The sequence below is a fragment of the Alexandromys fortis genome, unplaced genomic scaffold (assembly GCF_014885135.2).
Source record: "Alexandromys fortis isolate MF-2015 unplaced genomic scaffold, M_Fortis_MF-2015_v1.1 scaffold_84, whole genome shotgun sequence".
In the NCBI taxonomy this organism is placed as follows: Eukaryota; Metazoa; Chordata; class Mammalia; order Rodentia; family Cricetidae; genus Alexandromys; species Alexandromys fortis.
In genome coordinates this window covers 3,680,580-3,700,102 of record NW_026068017.1, presented here as the reverse complement: position 1 = coordinate 3,700,102, position 19,523 = coordinate 3,680,580, and the positions used below count along the sequence as shown (strand labels likewise).

The window sequence follows — 19,523 nt, the reverse complement described above, 5'->3', positions numbered from 1 at the left end:
AGAAAAGGCTTGGGCTTTTCTGTTCCTTTATTGTATACCTCCGCCTCCCCAGGACTCTGACCTTGAAACCTTGGGTTCAGAATTCATACCCAGAACAGTGGGGAAGGAGGCAAAAGAGGGGCATGGGCCAAGGAACTATGCTTTTAAGAAATCGTACTGTAAGGGCTGGAACACGGCTCGTCGGGCTTTTCAAAGCAGCAGGGTTCAACTCTTGCCTGCACCCACACTGGTCAACACAGTGGCCTGTTAACTCCTGTTCCAGGGGATTTGACACCCTCTTCTGGCCTCCACAGGCACTGTACCCATGTGGGTCACTTAAATTCACAGGGGCAAAGAAACTCATGCACATAAAAATAAGCATATGAACCAAGTTTGATTGCACAGGCCTGCCTGCAACCCCAGAGGATAGCGAGCTCAAGGCTTGCTGGGACTACAGAGGGATGAAAAGGCCAGCCTGAGTCTCAAAGACCCAGGGAGGGGCTGGAGAGATGGCTTAGCAGGTAAAGTACTTGCTTTGGGAGTCTGATGTCCTGAGTTCAATCCCTGGAACATACAGAAACATGGAAAGAGAGAACTGACTCCACAAAGTTGTCCTCTGACCTCCACATGTACACATGCTATGTACATGTACACAAAACATCATACACATATGCACAATAATAAATTAGATCATTAAATTTATAAAACTAAAAGCCCCCTTCCTAAACCCAAGAGGTTTTTGGTTTAACATGTGGAAGTCCCCAGGTTCAATCCTTTGCACCAAGCAAAACCAAACCAAACCATATTTTTTAGTTGCATAGATGGAAAATGAAATAACTATACCAAAACACTATGGGTCTGCAGTCTGGTTATAAGTAGACTCATAAGAAGGGATCTGCCAGTGGTATAGGAAATAGTCAGATCTCAGGAGTCAAGAGTCCAGTCTTGAGATCTCTAGATCCAGGGCACAGTCCCAACCTTGAGTTTATTGCCTATTTTTTTTTAGACTTATTTATTACATATACAGTGTTTTGCTTCCATGCAGGCCAGAAGAGGGCACCAGATCTCATTACAGATGGTTGTGAGCCACCATGTGGTTGCTGGGAATTGAACTCAGGACCTCTGGAAGAGAAGCCAGTGCTCTTAACCTCTGAGCCATCTCTCCAGCCCATATGACTTATTTTTTTAAATAGATTTTCTTTTCATTTATTTACTTATCTATTATGTATACAGTGTTCTACCTGCATGTACGCCTGCAGGCCAGAAGAGGGCACCAGATCTCATTACAGATGGTTGTGAGCCACCATGTGATTGCTGGCAATTGAACTCAAGACCTCTGGAAGAGCAGTCAGTGCTCTTAACCTGAGCCATTTCTCCAGCCCGACTTTATGACTTATTACTTGGTCAAAATAGTTAAATTTCTCAGTTGGTTTCCTCACCTGTAAACTGGGGAGAACACTTCCTACTTTTTAGGGCCGCCCAGAGTTAAATGAGTAAGTCTGCACTAGAATGCTTTATTTAGGATCTGCCATTCAATAGGTGGTAATAGTAGCTGGTCTTATTTTCATTGGGGGGGACAAGCTAGAATGGAAAGTCACAGGGACTTTTGCTGCTTGTTTTTCAAGTATAACCTAGGTTATGAAAGAAAGGAAGAAAGAAAGAAAGAAAGAAAGAAAGAAAGAAAGAAAGAAAGAAAGAGAAACTTAAGCAGTCACTAAACTAGATTATCAGGGAGAACATCAGACTGAAGAAGCACAACCACACTCACCTTTGCCACCGGTGAGGCAATGTCCAGAAGGAGGCAACATTAGAATCAGTGACTTTTAGCCTTGGACTAGAACACACCTGTACGCCCTGGGACACACGGGTCAGGGGAAAAGACTCCTGTATTGGACATTAGCTAGATCCCAAGATATTAGGGCTGGGAGATGAACAGGCACACGGGCACTAACGCACTCGGCCTTCTCCTAGCTGCTCTGACTCGCCTCTGTTGTTCTTAGGGGACCCGAGCCCTACCCATTGTCTCTGGTGATGGTTGTGAGGGGTGCCTGGGTCACAAGAACCCGTGCTTGCAGATGCATTTCCCAGGCTCTTGCTTTCCTACTTTCTCTCCGAAGCCTCCACACCTCGGCCAGGAAGTGACTTCAGACCAGCAGGATGCAGGTGGCTCCGGATAAGCTTCATGAAGTCACTGGTTCCTACACAATGAGCCGGAAGGCTAGGGCAGGGAAGGGAGAACAAGGACCATTGAAGAGGGCAAGTGGGACACAACAGTGAAATGAACACAGAATCCAAGTTGTTATTTTTTTTGGAACCGCTTTCCAGGTTCCCAGGTGACCCTCCCCCCACAAACAAGCTAGGACACACAGAGGGCAAGAGAGGCTTCTTTATTCCATGGATCTGACCTTGCAGGATCGAACATCTCACGCCGGCACTTCCCACATGCCCATCCAGTCTGCCGAACAGAAACCGTAATACCTTCGCAATCTCTCCTCTGTCCCCCCCCACTTCGATTCTGTATTCAAGTGATGGGGAGGGGAAGGGAATGGCTTTCTCACCAGCCCCCAGCTGACGGTTTAATTCCAGAAGCTCTGCCTTGCAGATTCAAGTCTTCTTACCCAAGTCCTATCACCAGCTAAGGTCCTGGGGCAGCAAGAAGCAGGACTACAAATCGAGGCTCCCGAACATCATCTAACATTCCAGACACTCCATCTAACCAAGGAACTCCATCCCTAACATTTTTATCTGCATGGCCTACACCAGAATCTGCAGCCCTCGGCCAACCTCATGCACCATCTGGCGACCTGTTCACATGGGAGGGGTCTTTGGCCAACCCATCAACCAGGCTTTGAAAGCCCTGAAACATGTAATTCCAATGGCAGTCCTCGATGACCAGCATGGAACTCAGCCCCTTTGTCTCCCGTGTAAAGTCCAATGTCACAGACAGGAACATAGTGGAGGAAGACTGAGTCACAGACCCAGACTCTCAGGTAAGAGAATTACCAAGCACCTGTGAAACAGGAAATTTTTAGAATCTGGTCACTTTCCAGACGCTGTCCAAAACCAAAATTAAAAAAAAAAACCCACATTCAAAATGAAGGGCATATTGAACCCCAAGGAACATTTGCTGCAGCTTCTCCTGCAGCAAGGATGGGTCAGACTGGTAGCCAAGGTAAGGAATGGCATGAGTTCTCCCTAGGTCGTAACAGTCTCAGAAACTGGACAGATAAGAACAGGTTCTATAATCTCTGGTACAGATCTTTAGCTCTCTCCCCATGAAAACACTAATTCAACCTCAATGGGAGGATCATGGGCTCAGCACAGACCCTGAGGCAGACTCTGAGAGTTGGGCACAGAGCATTCAAACCCAGGTGGAAAGAGCAATGGTTCAGTTTAGCTGCTATGCTTTCCAGCCGGAGAGACTACCCACCTCCATTTAGAATGATGAGGAATCTAGGCCCCTCTTTCCCAGCCTTCAGGAGGAATTTATTATCCACATTTTATGTTCATCTAAAAAGGTTCCCATCACCCTCGAAGATCTGAACGTTCTCTTTCCATGTCTGCGTCTGCTACGGGACTTGCACCATCCAGAATACCAGAGAGGATTCCTTACCCAATCTTACATGTTCTCAGGGTCTGCCCTAGGAAAGCAAAAGGTCGCAGTCCTAGAACTGAAGGGACAAACCAACAAGCAAACAAACAGAAAAAGGGCGATTCCAGAGAGAAAGGTTACAAGGAAAACAACGCGAGACACTCATGTCAAAGGAGAGAGCCAAGTGCTAGGAAGCCCTGCCAGCAGAGCGGGGGAGCCCTCACCTTCCATGTCTCGGAAGACGGAAGTTGGAAAAGCAAGCAGAACGAAGGCCCTGGGGCCACCCACGGGCCTTAATAAATTATATTTACAGATAAACCATTTGGAATGGGGGAGGGGAGTAGGGGCAGGTTCCCGGGAAGAGAGCAAGTTCCCTTGCGTCTCTCCTTTTCCCCAGCCCCTAGCTATCCAATCTGGATTGTGAGGAAGAGGTTTTGACCAGCAAAACAGAGGCAGATCTAGCCAGGATCTGCCACCCCTGCTCTCCTCAGTACAAAATTAGGTGACGAGTTCCTGATACCAGAGTGGCCTGGCACACTCCTATCAAGACCGCCAGGGAAGCCAAGCCTGGGCCTGCAGCTTTGGCAGCCCCCTTTGGCAGTCAGTGTGGTCTTGGTGGGGGTTCAGCTATGGTCCCCCGAGGATGTGGTAGCGCACTTTAGTATTGGTAGCAGCCCCGTGTTTCTGACGCAGGTGCAGCCGTAGTTGACTCTTGTGCCGAAAATGCAGGCCGCAGGGGTCGCACTGTGGGAGGAAGGGTCTGTGAGGTCCCTACCCTTCCCCCAACCACCTTCAGTTGGGATGGGAAGGGGGAACTGTCCAGCTCTCGCTGACAATCAGCCCTGTAGCATTCACGCCCCTAATTCCTTTGGGGCGTCCAGGAGATGGGCCTTGCCTTACTTAACAAACACATTAACACTTGTTAGCCCCTTGGGACAACACTGCCTAGTCCAAGAATATAATTATCCCTTCCCCTCTCCCCAGTCCAAGTCCCTGGCTCACTTGGATTCTTTAGAGATCTAGCAGCGGTGGCAAGACCTGGTCGGGCCTGCGTGTGTGTGTGTGTGTGTGTGGGGGGGATAACGATTAGGCCCTGTAGGGTACCTACGTGGTATGGCTTCTCCCCCGTGTGGATGCGAACGTGGCTTTTGAGGGTCTGGAGGTGGCGGAAGCGGGTTCCGCAGGTTGGACACGGATAGGGCTTCTCTCCGGTGTGGATCAGCACGTGCGCGCGGAGGTGTGCCACCTGAGGGGGGCGGAGCCTTGAGATCGCCTCGGGGAGGGGCAGAACCCTCTCCGCTCCTCCCACTTGCCTTCCTGCCCTCTCCATACCTGAACGAAACGCGAGCCGCAGGTCTCGCACTTGTATGGTTTCTCTCCAGAATGGATGCGGCTGTGCGTTTTTAGGTTGGCTGGTCGGTTAAAACGTGCTCCGCAGATGGAGCAGCGGTAGGGCTTTTCCCCTGCAAGTAGGGAGGAAGACAGTCAGAGCGTCCTGAGAGAACGAAGGGCACCAAGACCAAGATCCCCTCCTACCTGTGTGCACTGTGCGGTGACTAGCCAGGTTGCCCTTATAGCGGAAGGTAGATCGGCACAGCTGGCATTTATAGGGTTTGTCCTCGTCCCCCGGAGCTAAGGGGTCCAGCCCCGATGAGCACCCAGCCACAGCTTCACATTTCTGGCAGCTGAAAAACTCACCTCCTGGAGAGCAATGACAACCTTAGTTATTAAGGCCTTCCCAGGTACCAGGATTTGTGCGCCTTTTAACCCCTAAGTTCCTGTGAAGGCTTTTGAGGACTCGCTTGGCTTACTCACAGCCGTACAGTCAGTGAGAGGTGTCTGATTCAGTAGTATGTTTAGAATTGTCGATAGTGGTGACACTATGTGGAGGTTCTTGCAAGTGGGTGGAGCTTTCTGTTTCTTTTCCTTCTTCCCTCACTCTGGGTGACAGATTGCCAGAGAGGCCCTGCCAAACTCTGGGCAGATTATTCAGGCCTGGATTGGACTAGGCCAGAAATTCCCAAACTGTGCTGTTCTTTGGAAGGACACGGAGGTTTTTTTTTTTTATTTTTTATGATTGGTCCCCACTCTCGGACATCACAGAAGGGTCTAGCATGCAGTCAAGTGTGGGGACTTTTAAACAGGTCATTTCTGAGGTCTTCTGATCCAGGTTGACCTGACACAGATATAGGAGAGAAGCCGGAAGAGAAAGAAAGAAGGGTTCTGACCTGGTGGTGGGTGAGCCTGCTTAGAAGTTGATCCAGAAGTTTCTTGAGCCCGGGGTGTGAAGAGGTAGGAGGTATTTGCTGGAGCTCCACATGTGAACTGTGCGGTGGCAGTAGCTAGAGATAGTCTAGGCAGATGGTAGGAGCCATAGAAAAGGTTAGGGGACACACACACAGACGGGGGTGGGGTGCTTTTTTCATGGAAAATATGGACCTATATCTTCTGGAAGGGAACTAATACTGACCAATAAGTCACATCCCCTCTGGCAGTTGGTCAGGTCCCTAAAGTGCGTTAGTTCCTCTGAAACCCACCCCCAGGTAGCATGTTAATGGTTCTGCCTGCTAAAGGAGGCCAGCCTCTAAAACTCTTGGGAGTTACAGCTTCTTTACCTGCTTTGGAGACCAGGCGTGGGGCCTTCTTCGCTGCTTCTGTTGCTGGAGGCTTCATCTCCGCTAGGGAGCCTGGCTTGGGGACAGGGTTGACTAGAACTCTCCCCAGCCATGCTCCCAGCTTGTGAAGTCTGAGAATTTAGCACAATAAATTTGTACTTTTTCCAGTTACAGGCCTTGGGGTCTGGGCTAGCTGGGCTTGGGGAGCCTTGACTGCAGCTTCGAGACTCAGTAGGAGGGTCTGGGTGTCCTTCGGAGCGCCTGGGGCTGCCTGGTGGAGGGGCTGTCGGGGGGCTTTGGGGTTCTGCTTCCAAGGGTCGCAGGGAGATGCCTAGAGGCTCGTAGCTAGAAAAAGTATGACGGTCATTAACACCGTTTCCTAATCGTTGCTTTTGCCCATAATACCCGGAGCACCACTTTCATGGAGAACACAAAAACCCATGGTTCCTTCACCTGGCTTGGATGAAGCGGTGGCATGCCTGGACGACATGTTCCATCTGCAAATAGGTAGCAGCCGCCAGGACAGCTGGAGCAGTGGCTGGAGAGAGGCGAAGCCTGGAAGTGTACATGAAGTCCAGAAGAGGGGCAAAGCCTCTGGCTTCTGGCCCGCCGGGCAGAGAGAGAACATCCACTCCCACTCCTGCTCGGCCTCGGAAAATTGAATAGAAGAAGCCACTGGAGAGAGGGCAATTGGGACATGTTAGGAGGTGAGAGCCCGAAGGAGACACAGGATGCTTTAGAATCTTTCTGCCCCACTAGTATTGCTACCCCAATTCTTGGATGCTTCCCCATGCTTCTCTTTCCTGCCCCCCCCCCCCCGCTTCCCCAGTTCTGGATTACAGGTGCGGACCATTATTGACCATTATTCCTTACTTCCCTCCCGCATTGGATTGCCTCTGAACGGCCTTGTGACTCTGTTCTCTACCCAGTTAGCCCTGGAGCCCTACCCCCTCGAACCTGCAGGCAATAAGAACTGCCTTGTGCGCTCTTAGGGGTTGCCCGCCAACCAGCAGCGTGACGTCAGTGAGGATCCCGCGCAGGCGCAGCTCATTCAGATTGCCAAGCACGTCGGAGGAGTGGCGCGTGAACTCTCGGACGTAGCCCAGCGCTCCCTCTGGGGCCGCTGTGGAACCCATAGCGACCCAGGCCTGCGCCAGCCACGAAAAAAGTTAGGGGATCCAGGCACGCCTAGGACACAATCCCTTTTCTGCTGATGTTTTCTTTCCGGGTGTCCATAGAGCCAACGCCATCAGATAACGGGCCCAGCATCAACAGCCCCACTTAATTCATCTCGTTCATTCTGCCTTCAGCGGTAGCTTCCTTCCCTTTGCTGGACCGCAGAGTTCTTAGAGCAAGTTAGAAATTCTCGTACCTCCGCCTGGAGGATGGGCGCGAGGGCTCCCGCACTCCCACACGCCGCGCGTTGGTTCCACTCTAGGTACCTCATCGACTACCTCCCTTTTCCCTGCTTTCTGGCGCGCCTGGGTCACAGGTATCAGACCTTGCCCGAGGACCTCATATGATCTTCAGCCCACACCCTTCCATGCCCATGTAACTGCCATTGCTAGATCCCATACTCCCCAGTCTCTTTTTAGAACAGTTTCTGGGATTCAAGTCTTATTACCATCAACAAACCCCTAACCCACTTTGGGGACCCAGAAGTCTGATTTCTTCAAGGTTTGGTTCTTACCCCTGTCCTGCAGGGGCTGCGGCTTCTCTCCTCGAGGGGGGCGGGGTCTCTCTTCTCTTTCGGCCTCGGCTCCTTTATCCGGCCGGGATGTCGGGGGCGGGGGTAGAGGTGGGGTGAACCCGTGGGTTCGTATCCTTCCTTCCTCTTTCGCTCTCCAGATGGTGAGCCCGGGGCGGGGTCTCTGTCTCAAACGCTGTATCTCAGAATCGCGGGGTGGTCGTATCATAGGGGGCTTTGGTTCGTTAAATGGGTACCCGAGAATGAGGATATTAGAATTGGTGAGGCGGTTAGTGGTATGGAAGGTGGTAATATGGGAGCCTTGTGTCGTCGGAGGACCTGGGACAGCGAGAATTGAGTTTTGGCTTTTGAAAGAGGATGCGAAGAGTCTGTTGAAGGAGAAAGGGAATACCGTAAACCTCCCCTTTCTAATGTACTGAATTCAGGGAGCAAATAGCCCAAGCTCTCGGGTTTGGGCAGGCAGTAGTGGATTCCCGAGGGGGGGGGTCTCAAACAGTGGGAGGAGGCGTGATTGACAGGCAGGGTCCACAAAGTGGGGGGGGGGGTCTGACCAGGCGGAGTAAGAAGAGGGCGGATATGATTTCTAGTTCGTTTCCTTCCATTGTCCTGCGACCGGACGGCTCCTGCAGCTGCTTCCCCTCGAGGAGGTGGGGAAAGCCCCGGGTGGGGACCGAGAGACGCTCGGGAGACCTAGGCGTCCGGCCTCTTACTCCCGATTCTCTTCTGAACCCTTTTAGGAATCCAGAAAGACTCCCGCCCAAAGCTCTGCTGCTCTCGGTCAGTCCTAGCTCACTAGGGCCTCGAGCACCCACCGGTCGGCTGCGCTTAGAGTCTGGCGGGACGCCGGGGTCCAGCGCGGCAAGTAGGCAAAGCTCGGCAATGTCTGCATCCTTCCACGAGGGGGCGGACGAGCACAAGCCTTTCTTCGCCCCTAGGTCTCCTCCCGGCTGGAGATGTGCTCAGACCAGAGAGCAGGATGCGTTCAGTCTGGGCTACCGTAACCTTTTGCTGCCTTCTCTTGGCGAAGAGTTTACTCTGCACCTCTGTCTCTTAGTGCGGCACTAGGTAGAGGACAGGAGAGTTAGGGTCTCCGAAGGAAACTCGAGTTGGAACTCGTGTGGAATTGACCTTGGAATGAGGGGAGAGTTTGGACAGGAGTGGGGTCTTGAGCCTGGGAACACCGGGTTATCTTTTTCTAATTGGACAGACACTGCTATCCAGATGTCTAGAGTTTTGAGTGAACATTAATTGAACATCGGGTGGAGTAAACGAGAGGACCGAGGAGAAAGGCAGGAAGGACGCGGGTAACCTTATTTTAAGTCCTCCATCCAGGAGATGGGCAGCGGCCACACCCTTAGATTTTGTTTGGGGAGCCTTGTGGTGGGAAGACAAGGTTCGTTTGAAAAAGAGTGGTCAGAGCTGAGCCCAGGAGCAGAGCAGGAGCTCTATGGTTATGGGGTCAGGAGTCTACGAAGCTGGCCTAGAATGAGGGAACACTCACCGTGGAGCAGCGTAACTAGGCCTGAGAGCTCTTTCTCTCCTGTTCCAGGGGACTTTTTTGTTTGTTTGTTTGTTTGTTGTTTTTGAGCAGATCCACAACAAACAAAACAGCAGACCAGCTGAGAATCAGGGATAACCTAAGGATCGGGATGAAAATGTGTCTTTACTTATCAGGGTTATTTTGGTCTCTATCCAATTTTTACCTCCAATTTTGAGGTGTAAACATCAAGGGCTCCCTTTGATGTTCGCTTGGAATTAGGTATGTGGTCAGTTTTGGGGTGCCATAGGATGCTAATAGAGTCCATGGGGCCTGATTTTTAGTCTTGAGAGCTAAGAGCAAGCTGGAAGCATGGGTCTGGTCTTAAAGGTTTGGGGAGGGGGTTCCGATGACCATGATTTTGAGACTGTCCATCTCTGTTATTTTGGTCTACTGGGAGAGTTTTCCAGGTGCTCTCTGTTTCAAGGTTTAGATGAGATTGTTTGGGGACATAAAATTGAACTTGGAGCTTTTAGGAAGCAAAATTACATTAAGTTGGAGGCAGAGCAGGAAGCTAGGAGCAAGTTCGAAGGCTTTAATAGTTGAGAACTTGATGGGGGGGCAAAGTTTTATATTTGAATCTTGTGGAATCTCATTTTGAGGGGAGGATATTCCTGTGTACCTGTTTAGGTCTGGAGCTCTTCCAGAGGAGAGACCATGAGACTCCCCCCCCCCCCATAGGATAGTTTGGGGGTGTCCGACTTCGGGGTGTTTTGTCATTGGCCACACTTGGTGAAGCGGAGATGGATCGTAAATTGAGATTGATTTGGAGGCTCACCTATTCTAGGGTGCATTTCTGGTTTAGGTTATCTTTTGCTGATAGCCCCCTTTTGCCCCAGATTCCAGAAAGTTCTATTTTAGTGAACCCCCAAATAGTTTGAATTTGAAGGGAGAAGCCTGGAAAAAGCAGTTTGTTTCATCATAGAATGATTAGTACGTGGCTTATAGAGCTGAGGGGGGAAAGGTGGCTTCACACTCTGAACCCCAATTTCTTATGGAAGAAAAAAAATCTGTGGAGGAAAATGGGGTGTCTCTTGTTAAAGTGGGTGCTTCTGACCAATATAGTGCTGCTAAAACTGGCAAGGAGGGACTGTAGTGGGCTATAAGGAGGTGATTCTTGCACCCTGGTTTTTTAGGATAAAAGCCCCAAACAGAAAGCCGACAGAGGACTAGGAGTGAGGGTGAGCTGAGGGGGGAGGGGTTCCCAACGGCAGCAGGGGCTAGAGGGTAAGCCAGGCCAGATATTCCCGCCTAGGTCCCTGTTCTCTTCGGCTCTCCTCCCCTCTCTCCCTCCCACCGCCCCCCCCCCCAACCCAAGGAAAAAAAAACTGCCTGTGCAATAGCAATGGCAGATTCCAGTCCTCCAGGCTTCCCTAAACCACCACCGAGACCAGCCAGGGGGGAGGGGAGGGGAGGGGAGAATCGGGCTTTCCTGCTTCCTTGAGACAGGGGCAATGAGCTTGACCTCTTGGCCCCTAGCCCTCTAAAGAGTGTCCCCCGGTCTGGAAGCCAGGTGTCCTGGACCCTAGCCCCCAAGCGGGGGGGCCTGGAGAAACGGGGAGGAGGAAGGAGGGAGTGACTTCCAAAATTGGCATCGGGACAGAGCAGGGCTGGCGGGAGGCAGGAGAAAGACAGAATTTTCCTGAAAAAACGGGGGTATCTAAGGACCCCAAATTTGGGTAGCTAGTCCAGGACCGTCTTCCCAACATCCTAGATTTTTTTGGGATTTTTTGGGGGCCCCGGGACCCCTCTAGATGGGGTGAGGAATGTAGTGTTGGGGGAATCTGACTGGGGCATTGCAGCTGCCTCTCCCGCCGAGTTGGAGACGGATGGGCTGGGACGGGTTTTGGGGGGGTGTCCCCAGTTCTGACTGGGAGTGGAGGAACCCCTCCAGAGCTCTCTTGTGGGGGTCCCCCTCCCCAGGGCACACCCCAGTCCTTGAGCCAGCTGAGAGGAAGGAGGCCAGCGATGCGACTGGGGCGGCTCTTTTTTCCTGCACCCCAAATGTGAGGGATGCACCCCCAAATTTGCTCCTTTCAAAATAGGGGACCAGGATCTCAGGGGAGAGTAGCTGAGGTAAGTGGGGAGGAAAGTGTCCCCTGTTTTCAGGAGAGACGTGGCGGTTGGGGGGGAGGTTTGGAGGTGCGTGCTGGGGTGTGGTTGGGCTCTGTAACTCTTGAAATTGGGGGGATGACCAGAGAACCTTTCTCTTGTACCCCTAAGATGTAGTCCTCCAGATTGAAACCAAAGCCTGAGACTTGAGAGCCCCCCCCAATATCCCCAGACATTAGGATAGTGTTTGATTTTTTTACCCCCACAAAAGCTTTGCTGGGATGGGAGCTGGGGGCAGCCGTTGTTTGGGGGGCTCTGGAGGGTGTAAGGAGCAGGAGGCCTTGGCAGGGATGGATATAGGACAGGTAGTAGTCTTGGAGAGGGTCTGACATCCTCAGGGGGCCTAAAAAGACTGCTTACACTCACCATCTTAGATTTTTTGATTGCTAAGAGTTTTGGGGGTGTGTCGGAAGCTTGGTGGTGCTGGTGGTGAAGGGTGGGATGAGAGATGGGAGGTTAATATTTGGGTATTACACTGTTTTTTGTTTTTAATTTCTAGAAGAAACTTTTGCCTTCTGGGAGGTTCTTTTTAAAATCAAATCTTGGACAGAAGGAAAAGGCTAAGGGAAGGCCTAGGGTTGGGGGTGGGGAGAGACATGTTTGTCTTTGCTTAAACGTGGCTCTCAGGGGTGGGCCTGCCTGCCTGGGCCTGGTGAATGGGCTAATGAGTGTTGCTATGGGGGTGGGGCGTGGGTCTTGGGGGACCATGGGAAGTAGCAGCAGCACTTGGGGTTGAATTCTTGGCCCTTAGGTTCAGATGAGCCTCTTCCTGGGCTCTGCTGCTCCTCTTTCTCCCTGGCCTCCATTTCCTGCCTTTGGCCTCCATCTTGTGGCAGGCCCAGGGCCCAGGGTGACTTCCGGCCCCCCTGTCTCAACCGTGTTCCAGCCCCACCACCTCTGGACTGCCAACTCCCAACCCTGCTGTCCTTGGCCCTGTCTCTTCTAGCATTTCTCTTGGGTTCTGACCTAGCGAGGGAGGAATGGACACAGGAAGCCTTAGGTCCCTGCCTCTGTCGGGAGGCAGTTTGTTGGTCTTCCCTAGTCACCCCTGTTTCTTCTGCCCCTAACCTAAGGATCCCGAGCTCAATTTCTACAGAAGTCAAGAATGTTCCAAGCTTATCAGACTGAACCCTAGCCTCCCTATTGCCTGCTAAGCTATTGCAGATTCCCGTTTTTTTCCAACCCTTTTTGGGGCCATGTTTGCCATTCACACTCTCTCCATCTTCTCACTCTTGGTGGGGGTCTTCATGGCACTGTCTTGTGCCGTCTTCCTCTCAACCCATCCAAGTCCTGCTCCCGCCCCAGCAGCACACTGTGGTTTGTACGGCACTGTGGCCACGTCCAAACCACACTGTGGTGTTAGAGCGAGGGTGGGGGAGGCACCGCTGAGGCCTGGCCCTGGGAGGCCACCCTGGAGAAGCCGCACAAGAAAACCCATCTGTGGTAGTGATGGGGTCCTGGCAAGGGGAGGGGGTATGAAACACGGAAAGAGCCCCTCTAAACCCCCAGGTAGTCTCATGTTAGCTGTCAGCAACCCTGGGAATAAGTTCCGGCCTCCAGAGCAAAGTAGAGTCTTTGTTGCCGACACCCAGCTCTCCTGGCTCTAGCAGCACAGAAATATTGGCACTGGGAAGCGAGTCTACCAGTATTGGCTGTGCTGCTCCAGGCAGGGTGGTGAGAGCTACTGAGAAGGGGCCGGGCCCCGAGGGAGAAGCAGAGGAGAGGGAACGGCAGCTGGCAGCACCTTACTGAGAGAGTTTTTTTATTATAGTTTTCTGTATAAAAATGTCCATCAGCAGACGGAGGTCAGAGGGTGAGGGCACAGGTTTATCAGGAACAGGGTGGCCAGCTCCAGCGGCTTTCTGACCCTCTCTCATGCAGTCCTTGCTTAGAGTCCCAGGTGATCCACAGGTCCACGGTGAACAGTGAGGGTCAGAGTCGGAAGGCTCAGCAGGAGAGGAGAGGAGCATCGGCAGAGGTGGAGAGAAGGCCAGAGTCTAGGGTCAGGCTGTCTGGAACAGGGAGGAAATGGACCGGGATGGAGCAAGCACGGATGTGTTTCTAAGAAAACCCTCACCTTCTCAAGCATCATCACTAACTGACCCAACCCCCTGCACTGAGTACCTTCCCTTCTGAAGCCCTTGCACAAGAACGGGGCTTCTGCTGGTCCCTCCCCTACCGTCCAGGTGAGTACTTCTTCCCCACCCCAGCCAGTGTGGGAGGAGGAGGACTCCTACCCTGGTCAAAGTTGAGTTTCTTGGCTGGAGGAGTTTCTCCTAGCCCTTCTACATCCACCAGGTCACTGTTGGCATCGGAGTCGTTCAGAGCACTGAGTGTCACATCTGGGAGGGGCACAGGCTAGGTTCTAGGTCTCCTGACTGCTTTCCCTCCTCCCAGTCTTCACCAGAATACAGAAGCACCACCTGTCCTTCTCTGACCCAGGCCCAGTTCTCATTGAATCTCAAATAGGACCTTCTGCCCCTACCCTAGGCAGCAACTCCACAGCCCTCACCAGCCTTCTGTTTCTTTAGGGGAGGGCCCCCAGCTTCAGGGACACTGGAGCTGCTGGGTGGAGGGGCGGCTGGAGGTGAGAGGACCCCAGATGTCATCTTCTTGGGCCCTTTCTTGGGGGACTCGGTTGTCAGAGGGACGCCAGAGTCTTCATATACTTTTCGCTTTACAGTGGTCTTTATCTGAGCCCTAAAGAGAAGAGGAAGCAGATTAGGGAGGCAGTCATCAGAGAAACCGAGGGAAGAGGGGAGGGGAGGAGTAATGGGCCACTCTGATGGAATTCTACCAGTTTCTTCATAAGTATCCAGGTCAAGGCCCTAATTCATGTGTAATAAGCCCCCCCCCCCAGCAGCTCTGCGCCCACTCAGGGTTATGAAGAATGGCCTGCTTGAACAGAGCAGCCAGAAAAGCCCTTTTCATGAACCTCTGGGAGAGAGAGGTGGATGTGTGAGGCCACCAGGTATGTTGTGGTGAGATAAAGGCAGACTGAGACTTTCGTGGATCCTGACCAGCTAACCGGTTCAGAAGGCAACCCTGGAAATGCTAGTCTCAAAGGATTTATAGAAATAGCCAGGGAACCCTCATCAAATACACCCATTGAGTATCTGGGCACCTGAAAAGAAAGTTCTCTGGAGGTCCTAATTACCATTGCATTTCCTCAACTTCCGATCAATTGCCACAATTATTATGGTCTTTCAGTCTTCAAGGAAATGCTAACGAAACTAGCAACAAAGTAGGAAAGATGCTGAGCTGGGGAGAACAATGGGTAAGGAGAAGAAAGTTGCCCGCCCCTCCCCTTTCTCTGCCAGCCACCCTCCCTCACACTGTCCGTTCCTTGATGACACAGCTGATGTGATTAAGATCGTCCCCAAATCGCTTGACAGCAGCCCTCAGCATCTCTATCTCCGTCTCGGTCCACTTGGCGCTGTCGGAAGGGGAGAAGGGTGATAGCAAAAACGGAAGAAGGAGTGTGTGGCGCCAGCCCACAGGCTATTCCGTCCACAGCCAAACAGCCTCTTTCCCCTAGTCTCTGGAGCACCTTTCAGAGATTTGTAAAGAGGACCTCCCTAAGAAAAGCCCTGGGGACAAACCGCTAGCCACATGAAATTGCATCCAGGGCCACCTGAAAACATCTCTCTCCATCACGTAACAGCTGCTTTAAACAACCCACGGAAACCAATGCAACAAGTAGGGGCCTTACAAAAGGAACCCTTGAAAGATGTGTAGCAGCAGCGTGGGATTCCACGCGGCTCGGGGTGGGTGGGAGACAGTATGTCGGTCTGCAGTGGGGGATTGCGGACCTGGCAGTATCGTCACCTGCCATTCACTAACTTAACAATGACTAGCAACTACACCGTGCTGGCACACGGGATTTAATACAGCTCCCTGCTAGATCTAGAGAGGGTCGTGTCTGTGACTGAATCCAAACGTCTGCTCGCGGCGTCCGGGTCCTAGGCTGGTCTCACGTACCCGGCAGGGGAAGAGTCCGATACTGGATGCAGCTGCATAGTTAGCTCCCCGAGCTTCGTGAAGGCGGCGCCGGCCGCGGAGAAGATCTCTCCAACCTGGGGGCGGAGCAGCATTACGGGGGGCCGGCGGCGCGCCGTCCCAGCCCAGCCTCGGATCCGCCCGCCCCCCGCCCAGCGCGCACCAGCCGGGAACCAGGCAGGGGGCCCACCCTCCCGTGGCCGCCAGGGAGCGCAGTCCGCGAGGGAGGTCGAACCTTGGTGGACGCTGACGTCATGGCCCCGCGCACCTCCTCACGGAGACGCTCCGCCGCCACCACCACGCGAGCTGGAAACCACGGAGAGCCGGGCGGCCGGCCGCTGGGCTCCCGCGCAGGAAGTCCCGCCCTCCTCGCAGCCCATTGGCCAAAACACGACCTCTTCCCCGTCACTCGCGTCGCCTCGCTGCGCGGAGGAAGACGAGATGGAAGACGTCGCCTCACTTCCGGCTGGCTTCAGTCCACTTCCGTCGAAGGGTCGGGACTGTTCGTTGAAGCTGTGCTCAGTCTCTCAAAGCCCAGACCCGCCCCCTCCCTGCAAACACGGACACCAGGCTTAGGAGAATCGCTTCTTTTTATTGTAGTCCAGGGCGCGCTCGGGCCCGGAGCAGAATTTGCAGGTCCCAGGGGACGCCAGATGGGTGGGACAGACGGGCTGAGGAGTCTTTAAATAGGGGAGCGGGTGGGGAGGGAGAGCCGGGCTGCGCTCTAGCGCACCATGTACTCCTTTCGCTTATTGAGCCGAACTTGGCAGAAGGAGAAGCCGCCGAGGAGGAGGTAGAGGCCGGCGGCGATGAAGCAGTTGTAGCTGACTTGCTCGTACAGGCTGTATATGCTCTGCGGGCCGTTCCTGGGGGTAGCGAATCAAGCAGGAAAATGTCAGTCACTCAGAGCACCAGTACGCACGGCCCGCGCGCCAGACACCACGCTAAACGCTTTGATTTCTCTTGGTCCTCCTGACAATCATGCCGGGCCAGCTCTATCATGGGATCCATTTTGCAGAGGTAGATTAAGGCGCAAGCAGGCAGAATATTGGGAGAGGCCACGTCTAAGCTGGTGGAATTGGGGTGGCCATGGAAGCCTGGCTTGCAAGACTGCTCCTAAGTGCATTTTGTTTAAAACGGTTTAGTGCTGGGGACTGAAACTAGGACATTGCATGTTAAGCACAGTTTGCCACGGAACTGCTTTATAGAGGGCAGCTCTCTTCTTGCAGTTCCCCAACCTTCAGCAGTGTCCCCCACATAATTCTGAGCCTACACCCGGCTCCCTCTCATTTGCACCCAGCCTCACCTAAGTACCCGACCACTTACTCAAAATCTTTCTCTGTGAAGGGAACATCCTCAATTAACACAGCGGAGTGGACATTGAAAAATATCCCGAGCATTATCTGAAAGAACACAGGAATAGGCAGGTTGTCAAATTCTGGCACCTTACCTCTAGGTCGCTCCCTAAGCTCCTCCCATTTCTAATGTTGGCTCAACACAACAGTAGAAAGGGAAGGGTTAGGAGCAGGGTGGTTACAGCTGGTTTCGGAGGCCTCAAGGGCCTCTGGAATAGGGCGTCAGGTGGGACACTGGGAAGAAGGGCTGGGTTCAAGGAGGCATAGCAAGCAGCTCTCCAAGATGCGTCATTATCATGGGACTAGGAAGAGAAGAGGGGAACCCAGCACTTCATATTTCCAAAGTGAAGCCCGGTGAGCCCTGGAGAAGCAAGGCCTCAGCTAGCATTTTCGGGAACAAGCACACTTCTTCCTCACCTCCATCCAACTCAAGCATGTCTCGGGGGCTTACCTCAAGGGGTCCGCAAATTTACCGGCGCTGGCACCCATTCCCAGGGTCCTGCCCCATCACCCTTTCGCTCTAGTCCTCAATTTTTTCGATCTAAGTTCCGGCTCGTTTCCCAGCGGCTCATTAGCCAGACCCTTAATCTGTCTGCCACTTCCAAAGTCCTGGGGATTCCTGGCCTCCCAACCTGTCAACCCTGGAGCCCCGCAGGCCCGCTCCGATTCTCGCGGGGCAGCCCGCTCACCAACATGATCACGCCCCAGGCGCTGAGGACGATGCCACAGGCGGCCAGCTTAGGCCCACAGCACAGGAGCGACGCCATGGAGGAGAGAGGGAGGAACCGCTAGAGGCTGAGCGAGGCGCAGAAGCGGCGAGAGGGAAGCCTGGAGACGCCGGGGACAGGGAGCTGGATTCGGGGACTTGCGCGGAACCGAGCGGCGGGGGCGTGGCTTTAGGCGTGGACCACTCCGAGGGGGGCCGCTGGAAGAGAGCGCTGCGCCACGCGGCGGGCCGAGCCTCGGGCGGAGCAAGCGGTGTCGGAATCCAAAGCAGCAATTCTACAAGTCCTCCTTGACCTAGGTGGCAGGGACGTGAATGCTGCAGGAACTAGGGCCTGATGATTCTTCCTCTTCACCTACCCCGTCTTGAAATGGAAGACGCGGGCATCTCACGTGACCGACTTGACAGATCACATGACCAGGAACTAGCTTTGACCTGGCGTCAGGAAAGAACCTAATCGGAATAGGGGTCTGCAGAGTTCAGTAAGGGACTGTTTCGTTAGGTCGAGAAGTTCGGGATCGTCTAATTCCACACCCCACACATATACCTTAGTCTCCGGTGGTCTTCTTTGGTGGGAAAACGGTAAGCGAGATGGTGAAATTACTCGGCTGGCAGGTCTATCGCCTCTATCCAGGTCTCCCTTTTGAAAGATGCTTTGACACCTGGAGAGGACAAAAGAGCCTTAGCATCCTGCTTGAAGGAACGCTTTTCAATAGTCTCGGCCTTCTTGACCCTGGAAATGCTTCCCTTGCAATACAGTATCATTCCAGACGTCACGTTCAGGAAAAATATAGGGCTAGGAAAAGCAGGCTCAGTGGAGTTGCTAAATGTGGGGGAGAAAGGAGAAAAGACACAAAGAAGTCGCTGTTGCCTCTCTCTCCACTGAAAATGCTGCAGGCACACCGAGTAAGACAGGACGTAAGATGAATGTGTCTTGGTCACCGCTCAGTGCTGGGAGGAGACGCCATTGGCCAAGGCACTGCTTAAGAAGCATTGACCTGGGGCTGGCTTACAGTTTCAGGGGTTTAGTCCGTTCTCATCATGGTGGGGAGCGTGACAGCACGCATGGCATGGCCTGGAGCAGTGGCTGAGACAGACGTCCTGATCTGGTGGGGAGGGCTGCACTGACGGGACCTGGCAGATCCCACCCCAGTGACACACCTCCTCTGTCAGGGCCACACCTGCTAATCCTTTCAAACAGTTCCACTCCCTGGTGACCAGAAATACACCATTCTGTATGATCCTATGGGGCCATTCTCATCCAAACCATCACAAGATATGTTATAACCAAGAATAAGGCCGGGCAGTGGTGGCGCACGCCTTTAATCCTAGCTGTTGGGAGGCAGAGACAGGTGGATCTCTGTGAGTTCGAGGCCAGCCTTTTCTACAAGAGCTAGTTCCAGGACAGTCTCCAAAGCTGCATAGAACCCCTGTCTCGAAAACCAAAAAAAAAAAAAGCCTTCCTTTCCAAAACAAATTTGGTAATAATTTGGGGGTAATCAGATGTTTAAAGAACACTTCCTCCTCTCCAGGGCTGGGGTTCAAGCTCAAAGCCACCTGCCGCGGACTGACTCTCTTGGAGATTGAAGACCGAGGGAGAACAGGGGTGAAGGCTTAGGAGAACCCAGGGTTCAGCGAATGACAGACAGACACAACTCTAATGAGTTTCGAATCTGCTGCAATTTTACTAAAATTCAAGCATCACTTTTAAGAGATTACAGAAGGAAGTTGGCAGACATAAAAGTTTCCATAGAAAAATGATTATAGACAATTGATTATTCTCAGCAAGTCTTGTGGTCAGGGCCATGTGGGCAGAGCTGGTCTTTGAAATTCGTCTCACACCACTAACTAACTGTGCTTTCTCATGGCCCTAAATCATATCTGCCCTCAAGGTAGCCAAGG

General features: G+C 52.8%; 3 protein-coding genes across 8 annotated transcripts; all 3 read right to left on the bottom strand.

Moving 5' to 3' along the window:
• Window positions 1–1,415: 1,415 nt before the first annotated feature.
• Bcl6b (BCL6B transcription repressor) lies at window positions 1,416–8,354 on the bottom strand. The gene is made up of 9 exons (XM_050162808.1): window positions 7,877–8,354; window positions 7,144–7,334; window positions 6,640–6,861; window positions 6,187–6,531; window positions 5,800–5,924; window positions 5,108–5,272; window positions 4,904–5,034; window positions 4,680–4,817; window positions 1,416–4,315 (listed from the first exon to the last, which is right to left on the bottom strand). Exons 2-9 carry the CDS (start codon window positions 7,320–7,322, stop codon window positions 4,199–4,201), a joined length of 1,422 nt encoding a protein of 473 aa, XP_050018765.1. The 5' UTR covers window positions 7,323–7,334; window positions 7,877–8,354; the 3' UTR covers window positions 1,416–4,198.
• Window positions 8,355–13,288: 4,934 nt separating this feature from the next.
• Window positions 13,289–15,966, bottom strand: CUNH17orf49 (chromosome unknown C17orf49 homolog). Of its 6 annotated transcripts, none has more exons than XM_050162643.1 (6): window positions 15,778–15,966; window positions 15,525–15,619; window positions 14,878–14,979; window positions 14,056–14,243; window positions 13,781–13,885; window positions 13,289–13,555 (listed from the first exon to the last, which is right to left on the bottom strand). In XM_050162643.1, the coding sequence occupies exons 1-6, from the start codon at window positions 15,796–15,798 to the stop codon at window positions 13,491–13,493; spliced, it is 576 nt and encodes a 191-aa protein (XP_050018600.1). In that variant the 5' UTR covers window positions 15,799–15,966; the 3' UTR covers window positions 13,289–13,490. The 6 variants fall into 6 exon arrangements, with proteins under 6 accessions (XP_050018600.1, XP_050018601.1, XP_050018603.1 ...); XM_050162644.1 differs by having other exon boundaries at window positions 13,289–13,551; XM_050162646.1 differs by lacking the exon at window positions 13,781–13,885.
• Window positions 15,967–16,114: 148 nt separating this feature from the next.
• On the bottom strand, window positions 16,115–17,799 carry Rnasek (ribonuclease K). The gene is made up of 3 exons (XM_050162649.1): window positions 17,587–17,799; window positions 16,869–16,945; window positions 16,115–16,408 (listed from the first exon to the last, which is right to left on the bottom strand). Exons 1-3 carry the CDS (start codon window positions 17,662–17,664, stop codon window positions 16,267–16,269), a joined length of 297 nt encoding a protein of 98 aa, XP_050018606.1. The 5' UTR covers window positions 17,665–17,799; the 3' UTR covers window positions 16,115–16,266.
• Window positions 17,800–19,523: the final 1,724 nt, after the last annotated feature.

Bases quoted from the DNA above. Each gene is read 5' to 3' on its own strand.
- Bcl6b (XM_050162808.1), bottom strand. From the start codon at position 7,322: ATGGGTTCCACAGCGGCCCCAGAGGGAGCGCTGGGCTACGTCCGAGAG. The intron at 6,532-6,639 runs GTGAAGGAACCA...TACTTTTTCTAG, and splicing joins CACCGCTTCATCCAAGCCAG to CTACGAGCCTCTAGGCATCT. The intron at 5,925-6,186 runs GTAAAGAAGCTG...CCATCTGCCTAG, and splicing joins ACGCCTGGTCTCCAAAGCAG to ACTATCTCTAGCTACTGCCA.
- CUNH17orf49 (XM_050162643.1), bottom strand. From the start codon at position 15,798: ATGACGTCAGCGTCCACCAAG. The intron at 15,620-15,777 runs GTTCGACCTCCC...CTCCGCCCCCAG, and splicing joins TGACGTCAGCGTCCACCAAG to GTTGGAGAGATCTTCTCCGC. The intron at 14,980-15,524 runs GTACGTGAGACC...CCCTTCCGACAG, and splicing joins TCGGACTCTTCCCCTGCCGG to CGCCAAGTGGACCGAGACGG.
- Rnasek (XM_050162649.1), bottom strand. From the start codon at position 17,664: ATGGCGTCGCTCCTGTGCTGTGGGCCTAAGCTGGCCGCCTGTGGCATC. The intron at 16,946-17,586 runs GTGAGCGGGCTG...GTGTTCTTTCAG, and splicing joins CCTGGGGCGTGATCATGTTG to ATAATGCTCGGGATATTTTT. The intron at 16,409-16,868 runs GTAAGTGGTCGG...CGCTACCCCCAG, and splicing joins TTCACAGAGAAAGATTTTGA to GAACGGCCCGCAGAGCATAT.